Source organism: Hoplias malabaricus, chromosome X2, assembly GCF_029633855.1.
Source record: "Hoplias malabaricus isolate fHopMal1 chromosome X2, fHopMal1.hap1, whole genome shotgun sequence".
Taxonomy (NCBI): Eukaryota; Metazoa; Chordata; class Actinopteri; order Characiformes; family Erythrinidae; genus Hoplias; species Hoplias malabaricus.
Window position 1 is genome coordinate 23,810,746 of NC_089819.1, and position 24,324 is coordinate 23,835,069.

At 44.9% G+C, this 24,324-nt stretch overlaps 1 protein-coding gene across 1 annotated transcript in view; it reads left to right on the top strand.

Annotated features, from left to right (window-relative positions):
- The window catches only part of LOC136677371 (ADP-ribosylation factor-like protein 15), a 111,773-nt gene that overhangs the window by 9,968 nt on the left and 77,481 nt on the right, over window positions 1-24,324 (top strand). The window contains exons 2-3 of the mRNA XM_066654895.1: window positions 15,342-15,486; window positions 18,109-18,168. Coding sequence (XP_066510992.1) covers window positions 15,342-15,486; window positions 18,109-18,168 — 205 coding nt within the window. The remainder of the gene's footprint in view (window positions 1-15,341; window positions 15,487-18,108; window positions 18,169-24,324) is intronic.

Genomic DNA, 24,324 nt, shown 5'->3' on the forward strand with positions numbered 1-24,324 from the left:
TCAAAAAATTAAATAACAATACGCAACATTCACAATCACACAAATTCCCCGTCTTCAAATCGTCTAAATCAAAATTCAGTTGTACTTTTGGATACAGTATTATCCCCAAGAACAGATTAAATCAATGCACATGCTCTTGCAGCACTTTTATTAAATAATAATAATAATAAATGCTGTGATCAGTAAATTCTTCTCTCTTGTCAGTTTTGAACTACTTAAGTTTTAGGCTATTTTTTGGTTGAATAAAATGAAAATTGTAATTTCTAAAACTACACAAAATTCATTCATTATCTGTAACCCTTATCCAGTTCAGGGTCGCGGTGGGTCCAGAGCCTACCTGGAATCATTGGGCGCAAGGCAGGAATACACCATGGAGGGGGCGCCAGTCCTTCACAGGGCGACACACACACTCACAGATTCGCTCACACACTCGGACACTTTTGAGTCGCCAATCCACCTACCAACGTGTGTTTTTGGACTGTGGGAGGAAACCGGAGCACCCGGAGGAAACCCATGCGGACACAGGGAGAACACACCACACTCCTCACAAACAGTCACCCGGGGGAAACCCACGCAGACACAGGGAGAACACACCACACTCCTCACAGACAGTCACCCGGAGGAAACCCACGCAGACACAGAGAGAACACACCACACTCCTCATAGACAGTCACCTGGAGGAAACCCACGCAGACACAGGGAGAACACACCACACTCCTCACAGACAGTCACCCAGAGGAAACCCACGCAGACACAAGGAGAACACACCACACTCCTCACAGTCAGTCACCCGGAGCAGGAATCGAACCCACAACCTCCAGGTCCCTGGAGCTGTGTGACTGTGACACTAACCTGCTGCGCCACCGTGCCGCCCATCATTGGGTATATGTTAATAAATAAATAAAATAATAATAATAAAGTAAAGATTAATAAGTCATTTACCATGGGTTGAAATTAGAGGTTGTACACACTGAGCAGTGTAAATATTTTCAAATTTACTTCTGCAACACTTTTCAAATACGGTTCCATTTCAGACTCAACATTTTAACCTTTGCAACATAAGTGCTTATTCCCAAGAGTGTAACTGTACCCCGTCCTGCAACTTGAAAGAACCATCATTAGTGTGAGTTTATGTCAACAGTTAATTATGCAAATTGGCATAAACCCCCTCATATGCTGCTAGGTTTCAGCCACCCCCCCCCCCCCTTCACCCATCAATGCCACCCTATAAAAGGACACCCCCCTCACACTATACTCTGTGAATTTAACCTACATCCATTATACAGTCTGCTCGTTATTTCCAGTCCTAAATACCAAATTATGGATCTATTTCTAATACATTTTGGCATCTAAGCCCCAAACGGACATGTTCCATCAAAGAATGTCTGAAGGATTCATGTTGGGTGCAGCTGAATGCTCACATCCCCACCCCCACAATCACACTGCCTGGAAGTGAAAGGGCTTAACCCCCTTTAATGGACCCCATAAACAGTCAATTAGGAAAAAATGCATGACAATGAATTCTGTCATAGTTGTCAGTGATGATAATGACAGACAATCAGCTCAGTATTAGACATCAGATGTGTGCGAGTATTTCAAAGGCCACTAAGCTAATGAGAATTCATGACTATAGAAAATGATTAACTTCTGGGTTCACGTCGAGAGGACTTGAGGATAATTAGTATTAGGTGTACAAATAGGTTTTAAAGCATTATTATGTAAGTTATTGTGTTTGCGGGGCGGCACCTTGGTGCAGCAGGTTAGTGTCGCAGTCACACAGCTCCAGGGACCTGGAGGTTGTGGGTTCGAGTCCCGCTCCGGAGGTGAGATTGTGGTGAGGAGTGTGGTGTGCTCTCCCTGTGTCTGTGTGGGTTTCCTCCGGGTGACTGTCTGTGAGGAGTGTGGTGTGTTCTCCCTGTGTCTGCGTGGGTTTCCTCCGGGTGACTGTCTGTGAGAAGTGTGGTGTGTTTTCCCTGTGTCTGCGTGGGTTTCCTCCGGGTGACTGTCTGTGAATAGTGTGGTGTGTTCTCCCTGTGTCTGCGTGGGTTTCCTCCGGGTGACTGTCTGTGAGGAGTGTGGTGTGTTCTCCCTGTGTCTGCGTGGGTTTCCTCCGGGTGACTGTCTGTGAGGAGTAGGTGGATTGGCGACTCAGAAGTGCCCAAAGGTGTGAGTGTGTGAGTGAATGTGTGAGTGTGTGTCGCCCTATGAAGGACTGGCTCCCTCTCCAGAATGTGTTCCTGCGCCCACCGATTCCAGGTAGGCTCCGGATCCACCGTGACCCTGAACTGGATAAGGGTTACAGAAAATGAATGTCATCTATTTGTAATTGATAAAAAGAGGTTTGAGAAGTATAACATATGACACATAAAAGCACAAAGTGGAAGTTAACATAAAAAAATCCTGAATTTTTACTGTATTAGAACATAAGTCATTAAATAGTGCTACATTTAAAAATGGAATATGGTAATTTAATGTATGAAGAAATCAGGGCACGAATATTCAGAATCAGTTTGAGTGCTCTCTGCACACCAAGCCAAACTTCAGTTGCCACACTATGTATTAAACCAAATGAATTGTTCAGTGGGCCCTTGTCTTTTTGTTTCAGTGGGGCCTAGAGCTGCTTATTAGGAAGGAGCTGTTTGGTTTGATGTAAATATACTCACTAAGGAAACTTTCCCACACTTGTTAGAAGAGATGGTGATTTTATATAAATCAGGCCGGTCTCTGATAAAGCGAATGTAAACAAAAAGGTGAGATAACGGATATATACAAAGCGTACCCTCCTCCTCGTCTCGAGTTAGGATACTCCCAGACCCCTCTTGGCCTTCATACATTCATTTCAGAGCCTTCAAAAGGGGGCCCTTTTGGCTTTGATCCTCTATATTGGTGCGGAAACCATCTCTTCGTCTACATTGTGTGGCAGAAATCAAAGTTTTTGCCGCCTTATGCTAATATGGCCAAGGTAATCACTCTTCCCAATTACACGATTTATTTTGCAAATGCAGGCCCCCTTCACAGCCCTGTCTGACCACTGCTGCACCCCTCTTTCTCACTGTCAGTGATGTAGCTTATATGATGTGTGAGTGTAGCTGTGGGATATAAAAAGGAGCTTGAAGTTCAGTACTGTGTTAATGTGGTCATTTAAATCAATTTAAAGCAACACTAGGTGGTATTTTACATTACAATTACAGCATTAACATCATTGTGGTGCCCTTTATATCTTTTGGAAGAGGGAAGAACCCCCCCTCCACCACCAAATGTTACATAGTGTAGTTTCTGCAATGCTTAACCTGGAGTAGCAATATCAGAGGCTCTAATCTCCCTATTACTATTTTTGGATGGCACAGTGGCTTAGTGGACAGCATAGGGATCTTGGGTTCAAGTCCCATATAGGTGGAGCTTCCATGTTTTCCCTGTATCTGCATGGGTTTCCTCCGGGGTAACTGGTTTTCTCCTACAGTCCAAAAACATGGAGGATATGTGAATTTGCTACTACTAAAAGAAACTCTTCTGGTGTGAGTGAATGAGTGTGTATGTGAATGAATGTCTATATGTGTGTATGCCCAGATATAGATGGCAGTCTCTCCTGGGTGAACCCCCTTGTGCCTGATGCAGTCCTCCAAGTGGACGGGCTGTTTCTGGTTGAGAGTACACTGTGTGAATTGCACTGCCGCCAGTCTGTGTGTATTGAATGTTCAATGGAATGGTGTTCTGTGTGGTGTAAGGCATCCTTGGGGCTCTATAAATGCACTATGTAAGTGTAACTGTGAATTAAAAATACAAATTAATATAAATATTACAGTCCAGTGGAGAATCCCAATGATTTTCACCCTGTAATTGTATGCTAAGAATACTACCTAGTGATTCTTTAACTGCTGCTTCTGTTGAGTTTTTAGCATCAATGTTGTCTTCAGATGTAAAATGTTCTAGGCAGTGATTGGTTACCCAAAGAGTAATCTCCTTCCTGGTGGTGTTGCCTCGTACCTCGGTTTGAAAAGGGCTTGCTATTCAGTCTTATATCAGTCTGGTCCTGGATGTGTTGCTGTGTTACTCTCTGTAGGTGACCTGTCTTTGTGCTGAACCAAATAAACTCAACATAAATGTGAACTTGAGGCTTTCAGGATGGGAGTCCATTGAATAAGCGCATGTACATTGAGTGTCTTACAGAATAATGGCGGCGAGAACTTGCCCTTAACAATGACAATGGAAATGGCCCACTTTGATCACTCTGAACTGTGCCGCTTGCTGCTTATTGCTATATCCAGATGGTCCTGGTAAGGGAACAAACAGTTCCCCCTGCTGTAGAATCTCTCAATAGGTCGTCTAGACCGGCCTGAGTCCAGACAGATACAGCCTCCCATCAAATTAGCGTTTGTCAGATTTATGGTAATGGTTCGCAACAGCCTCCCCATTGGTGACATCAAGATTTACAGCTGCACCCCCACCCCCTGGCTTTTTGGGGGTCTGATCACCTCCCCACACACTGCCCTTCAGTGGCCTTGGGGCTAGAGCCCAAAGAAACGACCCAGTAAAAGAGAGCTTTCCGGAGATAGACTGAGTCACCCAAGGTAGATAGGGACAATGGCAGTGCAGGGTTTTGATAATCCTTTGTGAAGTGGGTAAAATGTTTGTGGAGCGCACGGGGGGCATGACAGTGGAAACGGCTACCATTGTCTGGGTGCTGCTCCTGTTTTTGGGGAAAGGGGCAAAGGGTGCTGTGTTGGGGGGCTCAAGGGGGAATTGAAGACGCCTGTGTATGTGGATTACTGAGGCTCTTTCATGTGGCTGGCCAGAGGTAACCTGATCTAGGCACGAGGACTCGGTGGGAATCACCTTCTGACAGATATCCCGTCCATTCTTAGTCCAAATGTTTTTCCAAGGCTGCTTTTAAGCTTTGATCTTCCCTCTGTCAGATACAGATGTCCCCTGACGATGTCTTGTGGTGTTGTTTTTGCTTATAACAGTACGCTTGTGTGTGGAGCAACTCTGAAAGTCATGCGTTAGAAAATAAATGTGAGAAGTTTCATTAACTTATCACTGGAAAGTTTAGATTGTCTGTTTATTTCACTGTATCAGACATTTACATTCAGCTACTTGTGTAGCTTCTTTACGTGTCCTATTGTCTTACCTATTGTGATTAGTATGAATGCACATGTTCTGAATCACGGATTGGTACCAGTGCTGATGCTGATCTTATTAAACTGATCAGATATTGCCGTAGACGTTTCTCAGTCAAAGTTAATATCGGATGTCTGATTACCTTTCACATTGGTAGAAAAAATCCCAAGCAATTGTACTTAGTGAGATATGGATTTTATACTAAAGAAGAAAAGTATAGCACCATTTTTTAGTTCTGTGTGTTATTATAATTGCGTAATGTATAATTGTAACTCAGAGTTCAGGCATTCTTCCACTCTTTCCATCATTTTACGGTGATTGTATTCAACAAAAAATAACCTAAAAATGAAGTACGTTTATAAGTTTGAAGATGAAGTGAAGAGTATAGCTCAATCAGGAAAAAGCATTGCAGGGTTTGTTCTGTTCTTGGGGAGAATATTGTATCCAGAAGTACATGTGAGTTTTGGTTCAGATGATTTCAAGACAGCGATGACGGTAGCGTTTGTGAACGTAGCGTATTAGTACTTTAACTTATAGATTATTTACGTTGAATAAAATCCACTTTGTTACTACACAACAGTAATCATAAAAGCAGTAGAATGTTTGAGTTTTCAATTAGAATTAAATGCTACAGAGAAACTTTGCACATCAGTTAGTTTCAGTGATTCGAATCTGTATTATTCTCTGATAGACTGTGATCTCGCCTGTGATGAATCAGATTGTGACTAAGATTTTCTGGTGATAGTGTGACCCACAATGTGAGAAAAGGATGACGTTCTGGACGTCAGAAGGTTTCAACGTTTTTTCTTTTTCCTTCTTTTATTCAGAGCAGGTCACAATTTCAAAACCAATGATTTTAATGCTATTAGTACGAACCCTTTCGTGATTTGAAGTTTCCGTGTGTGAACACATCATTGCGATAGTTATCACACAGTTTAACGCTTACTTTGGTGTACTTCTGAACTCATTCTGTATCTCTCAAAGTTTGCTGTTTGCAGTCATAATTTCCTTTGTTCAGTAAGTGAAGTTTGATCCGCTGCTCACACTCTCTACTCGCTATCACTTTGGTAACAGTTTATCTCTCTGTCCAGGGCCTAACAACTTCCCTCAGTACTGACCTGTGTCATCTGTGTATTCTAGAGTGAAGTTTCTGTTCTACGTGGAGCTGTCCTTACTGCTGCTGATTTTACAGACCTATATTATTTGCATCTTGTGTTAAGAATATTTTTTTAAACTGTTGTTTCACAAAATGTGTAACAAAATGAAGAAAAAATCTCTTAAATTTGAGTTGATTTCTTAACTCAGATTTGATTCCATATTATTTTGGAGAATTTTATTGGTCCATTCATCATGAAACTTGCACACAATGTGAAGGACAGCTCAAATGATGTAGTAAACTACAAATCCACAAAAATGGAAATTAAAGTTTTGAATTTTTTTGAATTTTAAATGATGTACAATCTCCTTTTGTGGACTCTTTCAAAACTTTAATTTTCTCTAATTTGTTCTCTCTTATTCTGCATCGGTCCCAACCTTATTAGACCATCTTGCAGACACCATATTTAAATTTAGTTTAAATTGACAAATTCAACATTTATTGAAAACATGGTCATTCTTCTTTGGTTATCTGTCAGTGGGGAAATGATGTTGTAAGTGTGTAGTCTGTTTATGGAGTGGCATGGTCCTGGAAGAAATAGCTAGGGGGTGCTGTGGGCTAACATAATGACTTTTGCATATTTGGCGTGCACTGTTGCTGTGAGTGTCTGGACCTACAGCATGGTCTGCAAGCGTGAAAACAGACCCAGGAAACTGGCTACGGAACAAGGGTTGTAGCAGAGATGATGGCAAGCATGACTGTACCTTCAGAGTCAAACAAACGTCACGGGTATGTTTACGGGGACACTTAAAATGGACATTTTGTCGGAGGAAAACCCGTTCTTGGAGGCTGGACACTGACAGTCAATTTGAATAAAATCCTTATGAATTCTGTTGGGGCTTTTGTGTAGTTTTCTTTATATCATTTTACTTTCTTTCTGTCTGTATGGCATTGGGCAGGTTTGGCTTATCCAGAGTAACTTAAACTTTTTTATCACGTTACAAAGGGAGGCTAATGAATGCGTCAGGGGTCTTTATAAAGAGCTATTATAATTATTGTAGCATAGTGTTCCTACCAGAGCTAAGAACTGAACTCCAGCCTGCCACTACACCAAACACATTCTGACTTAGTCAAAGGAGCCAAAGAAGAGTCAGTTTGAAAGACCAGTACTTGAAAAATGGCTTGAGTAAATGTTTGTTTCTTCTCAGACACAGCAGTGGAGTAGCCAGTGTGTGGTTGGTATGGAGACAGGAAGGGGTGACCATAGTTTTCTTGCCAACATTTATTTTTCACCCACTTTCAAATGCATGGCACTCCACTATTCTATGCCCTGTCTAACTGTGTTCCCCTCTGAGGCTGTCAACCCTGTCTAAGCCACAAACATCAACACTGACTGGGAGGGGGGATGGGGTGGTGTGGGAAGCCAGCAAAAGATGAATGAAACCCCCCACCCACCCCCACAGACGGCAGTGGTTCTCACTATGGAGCGCAGTGCTATCGGGGGCTGTGTTATGACTGGTGTGCGTTACACACGTATCGCTTAGTGCTTGTTGCTTCTCCATCTGGACGCCCATATAAAGGACTGTCATCTCAAAGGTCACCGGTGAGCCCTGCAGACAAGTGTTGCTAGCGGTCGTCTGGGCAGGGAAGGGTCAGCGGCTGGAAGGAGAGTGAGGGAATGCCAGGCCCATGTTGGCTGGCCTGGGTCCTCCCTGCTGTCTGTGTTATTCGTCTGCGTCTCTTCTCCTCCCCCAAGCCGTTGTCGCATTTCCTTGTACTGTAGTCTTCCAGGGAAGCGCCAAAACACAACAAACACTAAAATCTAACTGACCCTGAAACACCCTAGAAAGGCTGCATTATTGGGATTACCACAAAAACAGCTGATGTCCGTCTGAGCGGCAGGTAGTTTAACAGGGGTTCCCAGACACTCATTAAGTCTTTTCTTAGTCAAAAATGTAAAGGTACCTGGGTGAACTTTATGAGTGTAGTTTTTGAAAGGTACGTTCTTTATTAGCAAACAAAGTAGTAAAATGTAGTAAAACACGAGCGTTAAAACTCACCCTTGTTTTCTCAGAAGTTCAGATGTGCATTAGTTGATTTGGTAAAAGCAACACTGATTCATTCCATTGGGTTCGTCTAGTCTAAACGAATCCTTTAAGATCAGATCATTTCAAAAGTTTTACACACACTTTGAAATATCATTTGGCAAAAAATTCGCTCCTGGTGCAATTCAGAGCTTCTCATCTGGTGTGTTGGAAGTTTTCATGAACAGATTTTGTTTTTCTTTGTACTAAACAGACAATAAATTCTATCCAACACAGATGATGGGAGCTCTACACCGCCCCCTGGTGTAACATACACTTTAGATACACTTACGGTTCTTCAACATGAGACGGAAGGGTGGCACGGTGGTGCAGCAGGTTAGTGTCGCAGTCACATAGCTCCAGGGGCCTGGAGGTTGTGGGTTGGATTCCCACTCCGGGTGACTGTCTGTGAGGAGTGTGGTGTGTTCTCCCTGTGTCTGCGTGGGTTTCCTCCGGGTGACTGTCTGTGAGGAGTGTGGTGTGTTCTCCCTGTGTCTGTGTGGGTTTCCTCCGGGTGAATGTCTGTGAGGAGTGTGGTGTGTTCTCTCTGTGTCTGCGTGGGTTTCCTCCGGGTGACTGTCTGTGTGGAGTGTGGTGTGTTCGCCCTGTGTCTGCATGGGTTTCCTCTGGGTACTCCGGTTTCCTCCCACAGTCCAAAAACACACGATGGTAGGTGGATTGGTGACTCAAAAGTGTCTGTAGGTGTGAGTGTGTGTGTTCCCCTTTGAAGGACTGGCGCCCCCTCCAGAGTGTATTCCCACCTTGCGCCCCATGATTCCAGGTAGGCTCTGGACCCACTGCGACCCTGAACTGGATAAGCGCTTACAGATAACGAATGAATGAACATGAGGCGGTATTACAATAGAGAAAAGCTAATTTGCTATTTATAAGTTACTTACCTAATTCATGTATTATTCTATTACTCAGTTTTGTAAATCATTTTTTAATTTTCCAGTATTTAAAAACTATGACTTAATGTCTTTATGAAAAAGATATGGATAAAATAACAACTTAAAGGGACGTCCCAATTGTTTACACCAGTGTGAGCGAAAGAAACTGCCAAAATAATTGTTACTATCAAAGGAATTACGTAGTATGGATGTAATACGTGAAAAGAAAGATTATTTTGATTTATAAATACACAATGAATGTGTGATCATTGAAAGTAAGTCTAGATCTGAGCTAATTTAATCCCAGAATTTTCCATGCTGTAGACTTATTTTGGTCAGACTTGTTTTGGCATGACCCAGGGGCAGTTTTTCTCTCAGATGTGATTGATGACAGCCGGGGCACTTTTATTTTGCTGATCACAACTAGCATGTGTTCCCCAAGTGCCAGATAGTTCTGATCAAGTAAACTGCTCTCTGCTTGATCAGCGTATTGAAGCATGCCACCAATGTTCAGGGTGGGGACCTGTCCTGCGCTGATGCCTTTGATTCCAGAGACACTGTCTCCAGATCTGTGAAAGATGAGTCTCTTACATGTGGGCCTACTTTAGAGAGGGGTGTGTGTGTTGGCGGGGGCTTGTGCAGGATGCAGTGCTGCACCCTGAATGGTGTTCTTTGCTCACATCTGCCTCTCAGCAGCAGATACTTATAAGCCATGTGGCTCTGATTAGCAAACTGTTTAATAACTCTGTGTTAATAGCAATTGCGTATGTGTCACAGCAGTACTACTAATGAAAGACATGCTCACCACTAACAGGCATTGTTTTGCACTACACACACACACATATATATATATATATATATAGATTGCTATTAAACAGTTTCTGATCAATGTTCAAAGTTTATTCATGGTTAAAATTTCACATCATCCGTTGCCAGGTGTATTACATAATGCACTTGTGTTTTGTACATATACTTGGGCAGCTCTACATCACTGGGTCCCTTCATGAGAGCAGAGGCCCAAGAATGCCACTATCAAAGCACAGACAAAGCCCCAGCGACGGGTGAGATATTTGGGGGGATGGCATCACAGCTTCCATTGCCCTGTTTCCACTGTCTCGGAGCGAACGAGTGAAACGTGAGCCATGTCTGTCTGAGCGGTGCTTCCCTCTCACTGTTGCCCCCTTGTTTATTAGCTCTAAAAATACGAGGCTGCTCCTCCAAAATAGAGCTCCTTATTGACAGACGAGTCGGCTGAATGAGCAATAGCCGAGCGCCTCATGTCCGCAGGAAGACCCCCCCCCGCCACCGCATGCTCTTCAGTCTCTGGGGATTAAGCCTCTCGCTTACGCCATTCCAGTAACCAGCCCGCAGTGGTCACCATGACCATTGCTGATCACTCATGTCCAGAGCCAGTGGAGTGCAAATCACACTCTTTTTCTCCTGAGAGAAGTTAGACAGCTACCCCCCCCCCTCATTTTTTTTTCTAATTGCAAAGGGCAGACGGGGTTCCCCATACTCCACTGAGGGGTCCATTCAGGAGAAGTTGGCAGGCGGCTGAGTTGTTTTTGCGGCAGAGCATTGTTCCGTGCCGGTTTGGCTAGGCCCAGAGTTGCAGTCTTGTGGCATTGCTGAGTGGATTTGGCCCAGCTGTGTTCCCCCGTCTGCCGCTGTGGCTTCTAGCGCTGTTAGATCTTTGTTTCCCTGCCAGGGTCTGGAGCTTGGCCAGGTATCCTAATTACATCAGCCGTTTGATGTCTTGACATCTTTTTTAAATCGAGAGGTGGGCAGGAGGCGGGGGCTTATCTCGCACGTTTTAACATTTTTTTTTTTTTACTGTAACTCCACTTTGTCACTGATGGTATCAGGTTCAAATATTTAGTCGCAGAAACCTTCTCGTTTACGTAATTTGTTTTTACTGAGCCTTTGTTTTTGCCCGACTGCAGTGTCGCAGAGGACTGACATACATTTGCACACAAAATAAACGATATGTCCAGTCTCCAGTGGAGCGCCAATGGAAGGTTTTCAACAAAACATATGGTTCCTTTTGTACATGATTCATTCATTCATTCATTATCTGTAACCCTCATCCAGTTCAGGGTCGCGGTGGGTCCAGAGCCTACCTGGAATCATTGGGCGCAAGGCAGGAATACACCCTGGAGGGGGCGCCAGTCCTTTACAGGGCAACACAGACACACACATTCACTCACACTTTTGAGTCACCAATCCACCTACCAACATGTGTTTTTGGACTGTGGGAGGAAACCAGAGCACCCGGAGGAAACCCACGCAGACACAGGGAGAACACACCACACTCCTCACAGACAGTCTCCCGGAGCGGGAATCGAACCCACAACGTCCAGGCCCCTGGAGCTGTGTGACTGCGACACTAACCTGCTGCACCACCGTGCCGCCCTTTTGTACATGATGTGTCTGTGAATTCTTTTGAACAATATATTGGATAATACACCACCCCATGCTACTTTTCAGTGATGGCAGACTTGCTTCTTATAAGAAGGCTTTTAATGTTCAGAAACTCTCTGTATGTATATATCCACATCCACATTTTAATTTCTTACCCTGACAGATATATAAGCTACTGAATAAGGTCATAAGCTGCCATTTGAACAGTTAAAACGGATTAATTTGAGAAAATATAATTAAATTTCAGGCCAGTCCTAAACTGTTTTTGTTGCTGTGTGGCCCGAGTTCAGCATGACCCGATGGCCAAAGGGTCAGAGTACCAGGATGTGTCTTTAGCGTCTGCTGTAAATTTATCATCCTCGTCTGTGCACTGTAAGTAAAGGGGAGTTTGTGTGTGTGTGTGTATGGAGAGGGGGGGGGGTCGGGAATTGACAGTGGCATCTCCTAACCTAGGACCTCTAGGCACTTACACAACCAGATGTCCAGGTCGCTGTGTGACAAAGCGGAAGCATGTGCTCCTGACTGACTGATCATGTGTGCCGTAAGGGCTGTGTGGGCCTGTGAAAGCGATCAGTGCTTTTTGAGGTGAAAGGATAGCAAAGGGAAATCACACATCATCTGTCTTGATGCTTTGTTGTCCTGAGGGCATTTCTACAGGAAGAGGTGACAGTTATATGAATTGGAGTTCAGAGAGGGCACTTCTGCAAATGGTTCCCATTTTATGCGTAATTCAGTTGTTGAGAAGTAGACAGATATTCAGAGTAGGTTGATGTGTGATGATTAATAGTGGAGAAACATACTGAAGATTTTAGTTACTATGGTGGAGATGGTCTACAAGACACACACACACACACACACACACACACACAAATAAAAACAAGAAATGACATGCAGTTTGTATCTCCCAGAATTGCAGTAGTAGAATTATATCCAAAGAAAAAAAAAATATATATATATATATGACTTTTAATAATAAAATATAATTATTTAGAAACTATTAAATATAACCTGGGGGTTGTGGGTTCGATTCCCGCTCCGGGTGACTGTCTGTGAGGAGTGTGGTGTTTTCTCTCTGTGTCTGTGTGGGTTTCCTCCGGGTGACTGTTTGTGAGGAGTGTGGTGTGTTCTCCCTGTGTCTGCGTGGGTTTCCTCTGGGTGACTGGTTGTGAGGAGTTGGTGTGTTCTCCCTGTGTCTGCGTGGGTTTCCTCCTGGTGACTGTCTGTGAGGAGTGTGGTGTGTTCTCCCTGTCTCTGTGTGGGTTTCCTCCGGGTGACTGTCTGTGAGGAGTGTGGTGTGTTCTCTCTGTGTCTGCGTGGGTTTCCTCCTGGTGACTGTCTGTGAGGAGTGTGGTGTGTTCTCTCTGTGTCTGCGTGGGTTTCCTCTGGGTGACTGGTTGTGAGGAGTTGGTGTGTTCTCCCTGTGTCTGTGTGGGTTTCCTCCTGGTGACTGTCTGTGAGGAGTGTGGTGTGTTCTCCCTGTCTCTGTGTGGGTTTCCTCTGGGTGACTGTCTGTGAGGAGTGTGGTGTGTTCTCTCTGTGTCTGCGTGGGTTTCCTCCTGGTGACTGTCTGTGAGGAGTGTGGTGTGTTCTCTCTGTGTCTGCGTGGGTTTCCTCTGGGTGACTGGTTGTGAGGAGTTGGTGTATTCTCCCTGTGTCTGCGTGGGTTTCCTCCTGGTGACTGTCTGTGAGGAGTTGGTGTGTTCTCCCTGTGTCTGTGTGGGTTTCCTCCAGGTGCTCCAGTTTCCACCCACTGTCCAAAAACACACGTTGGTAGGTGGATTGGCGACTCAAGTGTCCGTAGGTGTGAGTGTGTGTGTGTGTCTGTGTTGCCCTGTGAAGCACTGGTGCCCCCTCCAGGGTGTATTCCCGCCTTGCGCCCAATGATTCCAGGTAGGCTCTGGACCCACTGTGACCCTGAACTGGATAAGGGTTATAGATAATAAATGAATGAATATATATGCAATAGCCCCTTTTTTCAACCATAAAAACCTTTCAAATACTGTTACTAAACGTACCTAATTCAAATAATGAATGAACACTAATAGTATTAATAATTGTATCAGACATATCCTTTAAAAAGATCCTATAAAAAATCTTTTTTTTTTTTTGTCGTTGTTCTTACTGTGGTGGAGAGATGTTATTAGAAATAGACTTCGCCAGTGATGAACTTGTTCGGTCGGCTCGTTCTGACAGCTATGTTACATAGAAAAATGAAGTATTCAGGGGTGAGGGTGATAACAAACGGCGCCTGGCCTGGGCTCATCCTGCTAATAAAAGAGATCTCTCTTTAGTTCTTAACAGCTTTAAACGTCCCATTCACGGTTCACACCGCATTTGCGTCCTAATGTCTCCCAGCAGGCCACTGCTCAGAGAGAGTGATTCATAAAGTGACAGGTCTGCTGCCATGAGGACTCTCTCTCTCTCTCTCTTTTTCTGTCTGTCTCTCTCTCACTCTTTCTCTGTCTGTCTCTCTCTCACTCTCTCTCTGTCTGTCTCTCTCTCTTTGTCTTTCTCTCCCTCTCTCTCTCTCCCCCTCTCTCTCTCGCTCTCCCTCTCTTTCTCTGTCTCTCTCTCTCGCTCTCTCTCTCTTTGTCTGTCTCTCTCTCTTTCTCTCTCTCTGTCTGTCTCTCTCGCTGTCACTCTCTCTCTCTCACTGTCTGTCTCTCTCTTTCTCTGTCTCTCTCTCTCGCTCTCTCTTTCTCTTTCTGTCTCTCTCTGTCTCTCTCTCCCTCCCTCTCTCTCTCCCTCTTTCTGTCTCTCTCTCTCTCCCTCTCGCTGTCTCTGTCTGTCTCTCTCTCGCTCTCTCTGTCTCTCTCTCTCTCTCTCTCTCCCTCCCTCTCTCTCTCGCTCTCTCTTTCTCTTTGTCTCTCTCTCTTTCTCTGTCTGTCTCTCTCTTTCGCTCTCTGTCTTTGTCTCTCTCTCTTTCTCTCTCTCTCTCGCTGTCTCTCTGTCTGTCTCACTCGCTCTCTGTCTGTCTGTCTCTCTCTCTCTCTCTCTCTCTCTCTCTCTCTCTCTCTCTGTCACTCACTCTCTCTCTCTCTCTGTCTCTCTCTCCCTCCCTCTCTCTCTCCCTCTTTCTCTGTCTCTCTCTCTTGCTCTCTCTCTTTGTCTCTCTCTTTCTCTCTGTCTCTCCCTCCCTCCCTCTCTCTCTCCCTCTTTCTGTCTCTCTCTCTCTCCCTCTCGCTGTCTCTCTGTCTGTCTCTCTCTCGCTCTCTCTCTGTCTGTCTCTCTCGCTCTCTATCTGTCTCTCTCTCGCTCTCTCTGTCTGTCTCTCTCTCTTTCTCTGTCTGTCTCTCTGTCACTCTCTCGCTCTGTCTGTCTCTCTCTCGCTCTGTCTGATTCTCTCTCTCTTTTTCTCTCTTTCTCTGTCTGTCTCTCTCACTCTCTCACTGGGTCAAACAAAAAGAGGCTTTAAAAGTCTGTGAGCTATTAAAGTTTGTTCAGATTTAATAACAAACATCTACATGGTAAATAAGATTCATTAAGATTTAAAATCATTGTTAGGTTTGTTAGCAGTGATGCTGTGTAGTGTGAATTTGACGTGACACATGTTTAATCTCTAAACACAATCTTTATTTTGACGAAGCGTGTTAGAATAAGTGCTGAGGCGTCTCCTATTGTAATAAACCTTTCTCACAGGCGTGAGGTACCATCAGTTTAATATTTTTGGAGTAAAACTTTAGCGAGTATTATATTAGTTCATTGTTTCATTTGACCTTTTTCTCCTTTTAGTGTCTTCGAACACTGTGCTGTAAAGGTCCCCCCACCCCTAGACCAGAGTATGACGTGGTGTGTATCGGACTCAGCGGAGCTGGTAAAACTGCACTGCTCTCTCGGCTCTGTAGTGAAGGCATCGATGGCATCGTACCAACCACAGGTAAAGGTTTCTATCACCTGCCGTAGCACAGAGAGCACCCCCTCCATCACAGTTCCTACACACTGTCTAAAACGTGTGTGTGTGCTCCTCTCTGCAGCGTGTCTGAAAACAAAAAAGAACCCTCATCTCACCTCATCTCACAAAACTTTCCCAAGCCTCTGCTGTGTAATTTAAGCCAAATGCTACAAATGATCTTCAAGCCATCTATCAACTATCAAACTCTAATGAAATTATGAAGCACCCCATGGATATGGTGCTGTGAGCCAGCATTTTCAGCTTCCTCTACGGCCTTTATCAAACTTTCCCAGAGCTCTATAAACCTCTGCACAATCTCAGCTTTGTCACCATGTGTTCTGCAGCCGGCCGGAGCAGGGAAAGCTGCTTCATATCGCTTCCCCCTGTCACTGCCCAGTTACCTCAGTACTACACTGAAGAGAACTGCTTTACTTTACAGACTGGAGTGTCTCTTGACATGCAGAGGTGTGTGTGTGTGTGCAAGCTGCAACTGCTCTGCTTTTTGCCATATGTACTTTTTCATGACTGCAAATGTTGATTATATTAATGCTTTGAGCAACAGGTCGGTCTGTTACTGGGTCATAGGACACACACACACACACACACACACACCCCTTTCAAACTGTTATTCATGGCTGAGAGCCTTGAAGTAGATTAATAAATACACAAGGGGTAATATCATGAGCGAAGTACATGGGCAGTGCCTTGGCTGAGCAAACCCAGTCCCAAATGGGTATGTTCAGAAAGCCAGGGTTTCTTACAGCAGACACCTAAGGAACCTGTTAAGTTGCAGGGCTTTTGAGCTGCAGGCAGGAAGTGGAGGGGTGGTTAAGATGGAGGCTGAGACTAATTATGTATTCGTAGACCTTGTGTGTACTGAAATGGTGAAGTTGTAGATTTAAATCTATCACATTCTTAAAGCAGCAACTTGTAAGATTAGGCTTCTTGCTCTCGGGGCTCCCCCTAGTGGAGTTAATTTTTATAGCCCTGTACTGAAATCAATGGGGAGGGTGGGTAGATTCCTACACTCCTCCAAAAGTTACACAACGCCGTTTTGCAGTGCCGGGCTCAGAGTAGCAGTGACAGAGACTCTGTTCTTCCTGTTACAGCTCAGTGGAGCATCACCATGATTTTGAAGCTGTAATTTTAAAGGAACATTGTGTAATGCATAAATAACTTCAGAATCTGTCATTCTGAACGGAGATGAGTTTTAGCGGATTAATCAATTCATTACTTAATTTGTAAAGCAAAAGTTAATTTGATAAAAATCAATTAAATTGGCGGCAGGGTGGTGCAGCAGGTAGTGTCTGTCATAGCTCCAAGGGCCTGGAGGTTGTGGGTTCAAGTCCCGTTCCGGGTGACTGTCTGTGAGGAGTGTGGTGTGTTCTCCCTGTGTCCGCGTGGGTTTCCTCCGGGTGACTGTCTGTGAGGAGTGTGGTGTGTACTCCCTGTGTCCGCGTGGGTTTCCTCCGGGTGACTGTCTGTGAGGAGTGTGGTGTGTACTCCCTGTGTCCGCGTGGGTTTCCTCCGGGTGACTGTCTGTGAGGAGTGTGGTGTGTTCTCCCTGTGTCTGTGTGGGTTTCCTCCGGGTGCTCCAGTTTCCTCCCACAGTCCAAAATCACATGTGGGTAGGTGGATTGGCGACTCAAAAGTGTCCGTAGGTGTGAGTGTGTGTTTGTTTGTGTGTGTGTGTCACCCTGTGAAGGACTGGCGCCCCCTCCAGGGTGTATTCCTGCCTTGCGCCCAATGATTCCAGGTAGGCTCTGGACCCACTGTGACGCTGAACTGGATAATGGTTACAGATAGTGAATGAATGAATAAATTATATATCAACAAAAACCTAATTGTTGTCAGCTTGTGTTCCACATATTGTAAGTCGTATGGAGCACAATCACACTTCAAAAGCACAAGCGGATGACTCCTGTTTGCCAGATTTAAAACTATTTTACGGATGTGAAATGAGAGAAAGCACAAGATAAGGAGAAAAACCAAAGTGGAAGGAACACAGGATAAAGTTGTGAAATTTAAATCCAATATGAGTTTGACACTAACTTCAAAAGGAATATCTGTGCCAGGTGAATGCTGTGGGGTGGACAGTGATAAAAATATTTTATTTTGAAAAAAAATATATTTGGTTTCTGATGGCCTCAAAAACAACCCCAAAGAAAAAGAAGTCACAGGATTTTATTCTATCCGCTGCTCTCTAACAAACGTAGACAGAACTGAAGCCTAGCACGGCACATTTACGGTCACCTGCTGCGAGTTGAAACCTACCTTATAAACACAGCCTAAAAGTCAAAGTAGGACGCTAAGAGGCACAATCTCACATGTTTTGGGTTGCATTAATTGGTACCAAATGTCTGCCCTCCCTGTCTCTGCGTGCGCTGTTGTGAAATGAACACGGGGGAGGTGGTATCACAGAGGAAATCTTTGCTTTTCCTCTCGACTGTGAACTCTCAGTTTGTACTCCTTTATCAGTGTGATGTTGCTTTTTCTTGATCTAATTTCTATATTGTACACAAACAATGGCTAAAATCCTAACAAGCACGGGCTCTCCTTTGTCTTGGAGCTTTCTCCAACTAAATGTTGTTCTCTTTTCTCTTTTAGGTTTCAGCATAAAGGCTGTGAGCTTTTCAAATGCAGTGCTGAATGTCAAAGAACTTGGAGGTAATACAAAAATGTAGAATCATTATTACTCATTACAAATTAAATACTTTAAGTATTTTTTTCTAACATGTAATTGCCCTTCACAGGGCAACACACACACACACATTCACACCTACGGACACTTTTGAGTCACCAATCCACCTCCCAAAGTCTGTTTTTGGACCATGGGAGGAAACCCACGGGGACACAGAGAGAACACACCACACTCCTCACAGACAGTCACCCGGAGGAAACCCACACAGACACAGGGAGAACACACCACACTCCTCCCAGACAGTCACCCGGAGGAAACCCACGCAGACACAGGGAGAACACACCACACTCCACAGTCAGTCACCCGGAGGAAACCCACACAGACACAGGGAGAACACACCACACTCCTCACAGACAGTCACCCGGAGGAAACCCACGCAGACACAGGGAGAACACACCACACTCCTCACAGACAGTCACCTGGAGGAAACCCACGCAGACACAGGGAGAACACACCACACTCCTCACAGACAGTCACCTGGAGGAAACCCACGCAGACACAGGGAGAACACACCACACTCCTCACAGACAGTCACCTGGAGCGGGACTTGAACCCACATCCTCCAGGTCCCTGGAGCTGTGTGACTGCGACACTACCTGCTGCACCACCGTGCCGTTATTCAACCAAAAATGCTACATTCACAAACTTGAATATCAAAATCACCATCTTTAAATCATCTAAACCAAAACTTACACATGCTTTTGGATACAATTTTATCCCTAAAACAGAGCACATCCTGTTATTTTTCAAAATTTGTTACATAGTGAAATGTATTGATAACAAAATAACATAAAAATGATCAACGTAAATCAAAGTGATCCTACTGAGGTCTGGATTTGGAATCATACTCAACATATAAGTGGAAAATCAAATTACAGGCTGATCCAACTTCAGTGGAAATTCCTCAAGACAAGTTCAAATGGGGCTCAGTGATGTGTGTGGCCTCCACGTGCCGTATCACCTCCCTATAACACCTGGGCATGCTCCTGATGATTCTCCTGAGGGATCTCCTCCCAAACCTGGATTAAAGCATCATTCAACTCCTGTACAATCTGTGGTGCAACATGGCATTGGTGGATGATATCCCAGATGTGGTTGATTGGATTCAGGTCTGAGGAAGGGGAAGGACAGTCCATAGCATCAATGCCTTCATCATGGAGGAACTACTGACACACTAAAGCCACATGAGGCCTAGCATCCCCACACCGTTACTCCCACAGCCATGCTGGAGGATGTTGTAGGCAGCAGAATGTTCTCCATGGCATCTCCAGACTCAGTCACAGCTGTCAAATGCACTCAGTGTGAATGTGCTCTCATCTGTGAAGAGCAGAGAGTGCCAGTGGTGGCAAATTCCAGTCGCTCTGCACCGTGTAGGGCTGTAAGCACAAGCCCCTCATGGAGTCAGTTTGGATAAGCTGCACTACCTGAGCAACTTCTGTGGGTTGTAGACACCACCTCATGCTTCCTCTAGAGGTGACAGTGTAAGGGGACAGCTATCCAGATACAGAGCTGTTGACTGATTGTGATTAACCCAAAAGCAAATAGATTAACTAAAATACGTATTGGGGCTTAACCAGGTTTGATGTGGTGAGAGGTAATATTTTCACTAAAAGCTATTAGAAAGTGAAAGTGCTCGTGAAAACCAGGGAACCAAAAGAGGTGGATAACAGATGTAAAGAAAAGGAGAGAAGAGAGAATTTAAAGAGGAAAAGGGGGAACAGTGGGATATAGAATCCCAACAAGGTAGAGAAAAGATATATCGTGGGAGATTAAACCCAACGTTTAAATAGCGCAAAAGTAAGCAACAGCTTCTTTTGAAGAAAGAAATACCAATTACCAGCAAGGTCTGGCTTTTGCAAACTCAAGTCTCTGCACTGAAGACACAGGCTGAAGGCTTAAGAAAGGGTAAGCCCCAGCTGTTGTCAATTGGGCTGATTAACACGCTTCCTGAAATGTGGTCGCCCCGTTTGTGGGAGGACCACGGTGCGGGCGGCCCCTTACAGAGAGCACTGACAAAATGCACAAGTGACCAAAACATCAGCCAAAAAGGACGAGAACAGAGAAATGATCTGTGGTCACCACCTGCAGGACCACTTCTCACTTATAGGGAGGTTGTCTCACTAATTGCGCCTCATTTCTACCTGTTGTCTGTTCCATTTGCACAAGAGCAGGTGAAATTGATTCCCAGTCTGTGTTGCTTCCTCACAGGGCAGGTTGATATCACCGAAGTATGATTGACTTGTGTTGTTCCCTTTTTTCTTTTTGAGCACAGTGACAGCTCCCTTAATGTAGGAATGTAGGTGTTTCTCAAATCCTCTGGTGCACTGAGTTCAAGTCAAGCTCTATCAGTGGGTAAAATCAAGGTTAAACTGAAGCCCGGTCCGAAAACAACACTTCATCAAATTTAAAAGCTATTTACCTAGGACATAAATATTATTTCTCTTGTGGCTTGTGCTTCTGGCAGAGCATCTGAAGAAAAACTGAAGTCGAAGGTGACGAACAGGACAAATTCACCTGCATTGTTTATTTCTTTTATAATGGTCACAAAATGAGGTTTTCTCCAGGCCGACCATATACCCCAACTACGTTACCTTATATGAAGTGTTAGAAGGTCAATTAAGGCGTAATAAGCTGGTGTTTAGTGTGTGTTTCTAGCCCAGCGGGCCTGGGGGTGGAGAAACGGTGAGGAAATATGTTTATTTTGATGGCTCCGAGTGGACAGGAAGCTTAAGCGAGAGAAATACACTCCTGGGCTGAGCTACTGTGTACGGCTGAACCCGGCCATTTATGAGAATGTTAGTAGTGTGGGCAGCATCAGAGTGATTTATGTGTTTTGTGGGATGCGGGGGACAGAACAGGTGCACTGTGTATCGTGACTCGAGGCCTGACTAAGCACAGCAGAAACATCAGCCCCTACAACAAAAACAACAGGAAAGAGGACCGCGGGACCACCAAGGGGCGGCTTGACCAAACTTGGTCACGGCCAGAAATGTGTGTTGAGCTCCGTGATATAAGGGTCCTCTAGTCGACTAGGTCAAAGACCCCAAGGGATGTTTTTATATGGACCGAAGCCTAGAGCGGCCTGTGTGATGAGGCTGATTTATTGCCCAGAGCCTGTTGCCACAGCATCGGCTGATGAAGAACAAAGTTATTCAGAGGTACAAAACAATTTAAGGCCTTTAAAGCCATAAAAATAGATTTTAAAGCCCACCCTCTGCAGTAGATTTTTAACCTAGCTGCTAAAATACACAGATTAGAGCAGATTATCCGCTCTGAGATCAGTTTCAAGGCAGCTGGATCTGCCAGAATAACGAATGGGCTTCATTTCATTGTACTACGCAATCTATAGCAGGGGCTTGAACACAGAGAAATAGAGTAATATTCTTATAATATTAAATCATGTGAGAGACAGGCTAAGATCTCAGCAGCAAAATATTAGAAAATGCAATGAAAATGGCCAAACCTTCTATGTAGCAAGGAATACGTAACACAGACCTGAGCACCAACACCAACCAGGTTCTACTGGGGTAGGGTTTTCCTGAAAGGGTTTGGTTCAATCTCCATTTAATTAAGGAACATTAGGTAGTATTTTTACCTTATGATTACAGCTTTAAAATCGTTGCGAGGGAGAATACTTAGCACATGGACTCACCAAACTCCTCACAGACAGTCACCCGGAGGAAACCCACGCAGACACAGGGAGAACACACTGCACTCCTCACAGACAGTCACCCGGAGGAAACCCATGCAGACACAGGGAGAACACACCACACTCCTCACAGACAGCCACGCGGAGGAAACCCATGCAGACACAGGGAGAACACACCACACTCCTCACAGACAGTCACCCGGAGGAAACCCACGCAGACACAGGGAGAACACACCGCACTCCTCACAGACAGTCACCCGGAGGAAACCCACGCAGACACAGGGAGAACACACCGCACTCCTCACAGACCGTCACCCAGAGCTGGACTCAAACCCACAACCTCCAGGTCCCTGGAGCATGTGGACTGCACCACCATGCCGCCTTGTTTTCAGGACAGTGCTGTAAAAGTGAATTACACTCTGCAACTGTAGGGGGAGCCCAGTAGCAAAAATACCATATATTGCCTAGTGATCCTTTAAGACTGTTATGGTTTGTGAAACAGATCTAAATGTATGTCAAGGGGGGGGGGGGGGGGGGGTGAGGGGTTGTTCCCTGCTCATTTCCAAAAGTTATATAGTGCAGTTTCTGCAGTGATGAGCCTGGAGTAGCAAAGACAGATACTCTTGAGCCTGTTACACGTCAGTGGAGAATCACAATGAGTTTGAAGCTGTAATATTAAGGTAAAAATAATCCCTGTTGTTGTATTCGGTTTATAGATACAAACTGACACTGTCCCTCTTTTAGGCCATGTATAATAATCCAAAAGAATCACATCTGACTACACTGGACCCAAACAAACGATACATAGAGCAGCAGTTTGCAGTGGACAGTGTCAGTGTGCTGAGGGAATGACCAGGCAGCGGAAATATGACTCATTTAATACGTTCTTCCTACACATAGGTTAATTACTTCCATTTGAAAGGCTCATGCCGAGATTATAACATGTACTTGTTCCTAAACCCGACTGGTCTTCTTTGTGCGTTGTTTGGTCTGGGCTCAAAGCTAGAAACAACACATTGTGCTCACGACCCCCACAGAGCAGGTATGATTTGGGTGGTTGAGCTGCAGTGACACTGATGTACTGTTGGTGTGTTATGCTGATACGAATGGATCCACTCGCTGTCCACTCTGTTAGACACACCTACCACATTGGTTCACCTTGTAGATGTACAAAGAAATAGCTCATCTGTTGCTGCGCAGTGTCGGTCGTACTCTAGTCCTTCGGTGGACACAGGACACTGTCGGTTGGATGTTTTTGGTTGGTGGATTATTCTCAGTCTGGTCACACTGAGGTGTTTAAAAATCCCAGCAGCACTGCTGTGTCTGATCCACTCATATCAGCACAACACACACCAACGCACCACCACCACATCATTGTCACTGCTGTGCTGTGCTGAGTATGACCCATCACCCAAGTCATACCTGCCCTGTGTTCTGTGTGGGTCCTGAGCATTAAAAACAGGAGGCTAACAAAATATGCAGAGCAACAGATGGACTACAGTCTATAAGTCTACAAAGTCTACAAAGCATGACTCCTGTGTGGTCAGTGGAGCTGAGAGAATTGACTATGAGTATAGAAACAGGGAGGTGGTCATAATTTTATGGCTGATTAGTGTATGCTGACAATGAAAAATAAGCAAATGATGATAATGTAATTAAAAGCAGTGTCCATTGTGAGGGGAAGAGAATCTAACACATGGATATATCTCTGGGTCTTGAGATGAGATGGTTGATTTGATGCAGTTGTAGTCGGTTAGTTTATCATAGTGTGACATGGTTCCTCATGATAAATGGCCTTATCCTGCTCGGTGATGGTCTTACTGCGCTTCTCTTTGATGTATCCTTCGCTTTCCTGTCAAAAGGCCAGCGACGTCTCCCCGCTCCTTCCTGGCATAAAGACTGGCCTCAGTCTGTGGATGGTTGCCAGTTTGTCTATTAGGTGAAAGGGGCATGGCTGACAGTGAAGAGGCATCTGTGTCTGGTGTCTGCAGATGGGCCCTCTCTAATGGCCATGACGTAAAAAAGGCACATAGACCTGACTAAACCTTTACGCGCTTAGTCCGAAAGTTGATCATTCTCGGCCATGTGTCGAGTGGCTTTTCATTCATTATCTGTAAGCGCTTATCCAGTTCAGGGTCGCGGTGGGTCCAGAGTCTACCTGGAATCACTAAGCACAAGGCGGGAATACACCCTGGAGGGGGCGCCAGTCCTTCACAGGGCAACACACACACTCACTCACACCTACGGACACTTTTGGGTTGCCAATCCACCTACCAAAGTGTGTTTTTGGACTGTGGGAGGAAACCGCGCAGACACAGGGTGACTGTCTGTGAGGAGTGTGGTGTGTTCTCCCTGTGTCTGCGTGACTTTCCTCCGGGTGACTGTCTGTGAGGAGTGTGGTGTGTTCTCCCTGTGTCTGCGTGACTTTCCTCCGGGTGACTGTCTGTGAGGAGTGTGGTGTGTTCTCCCTGTG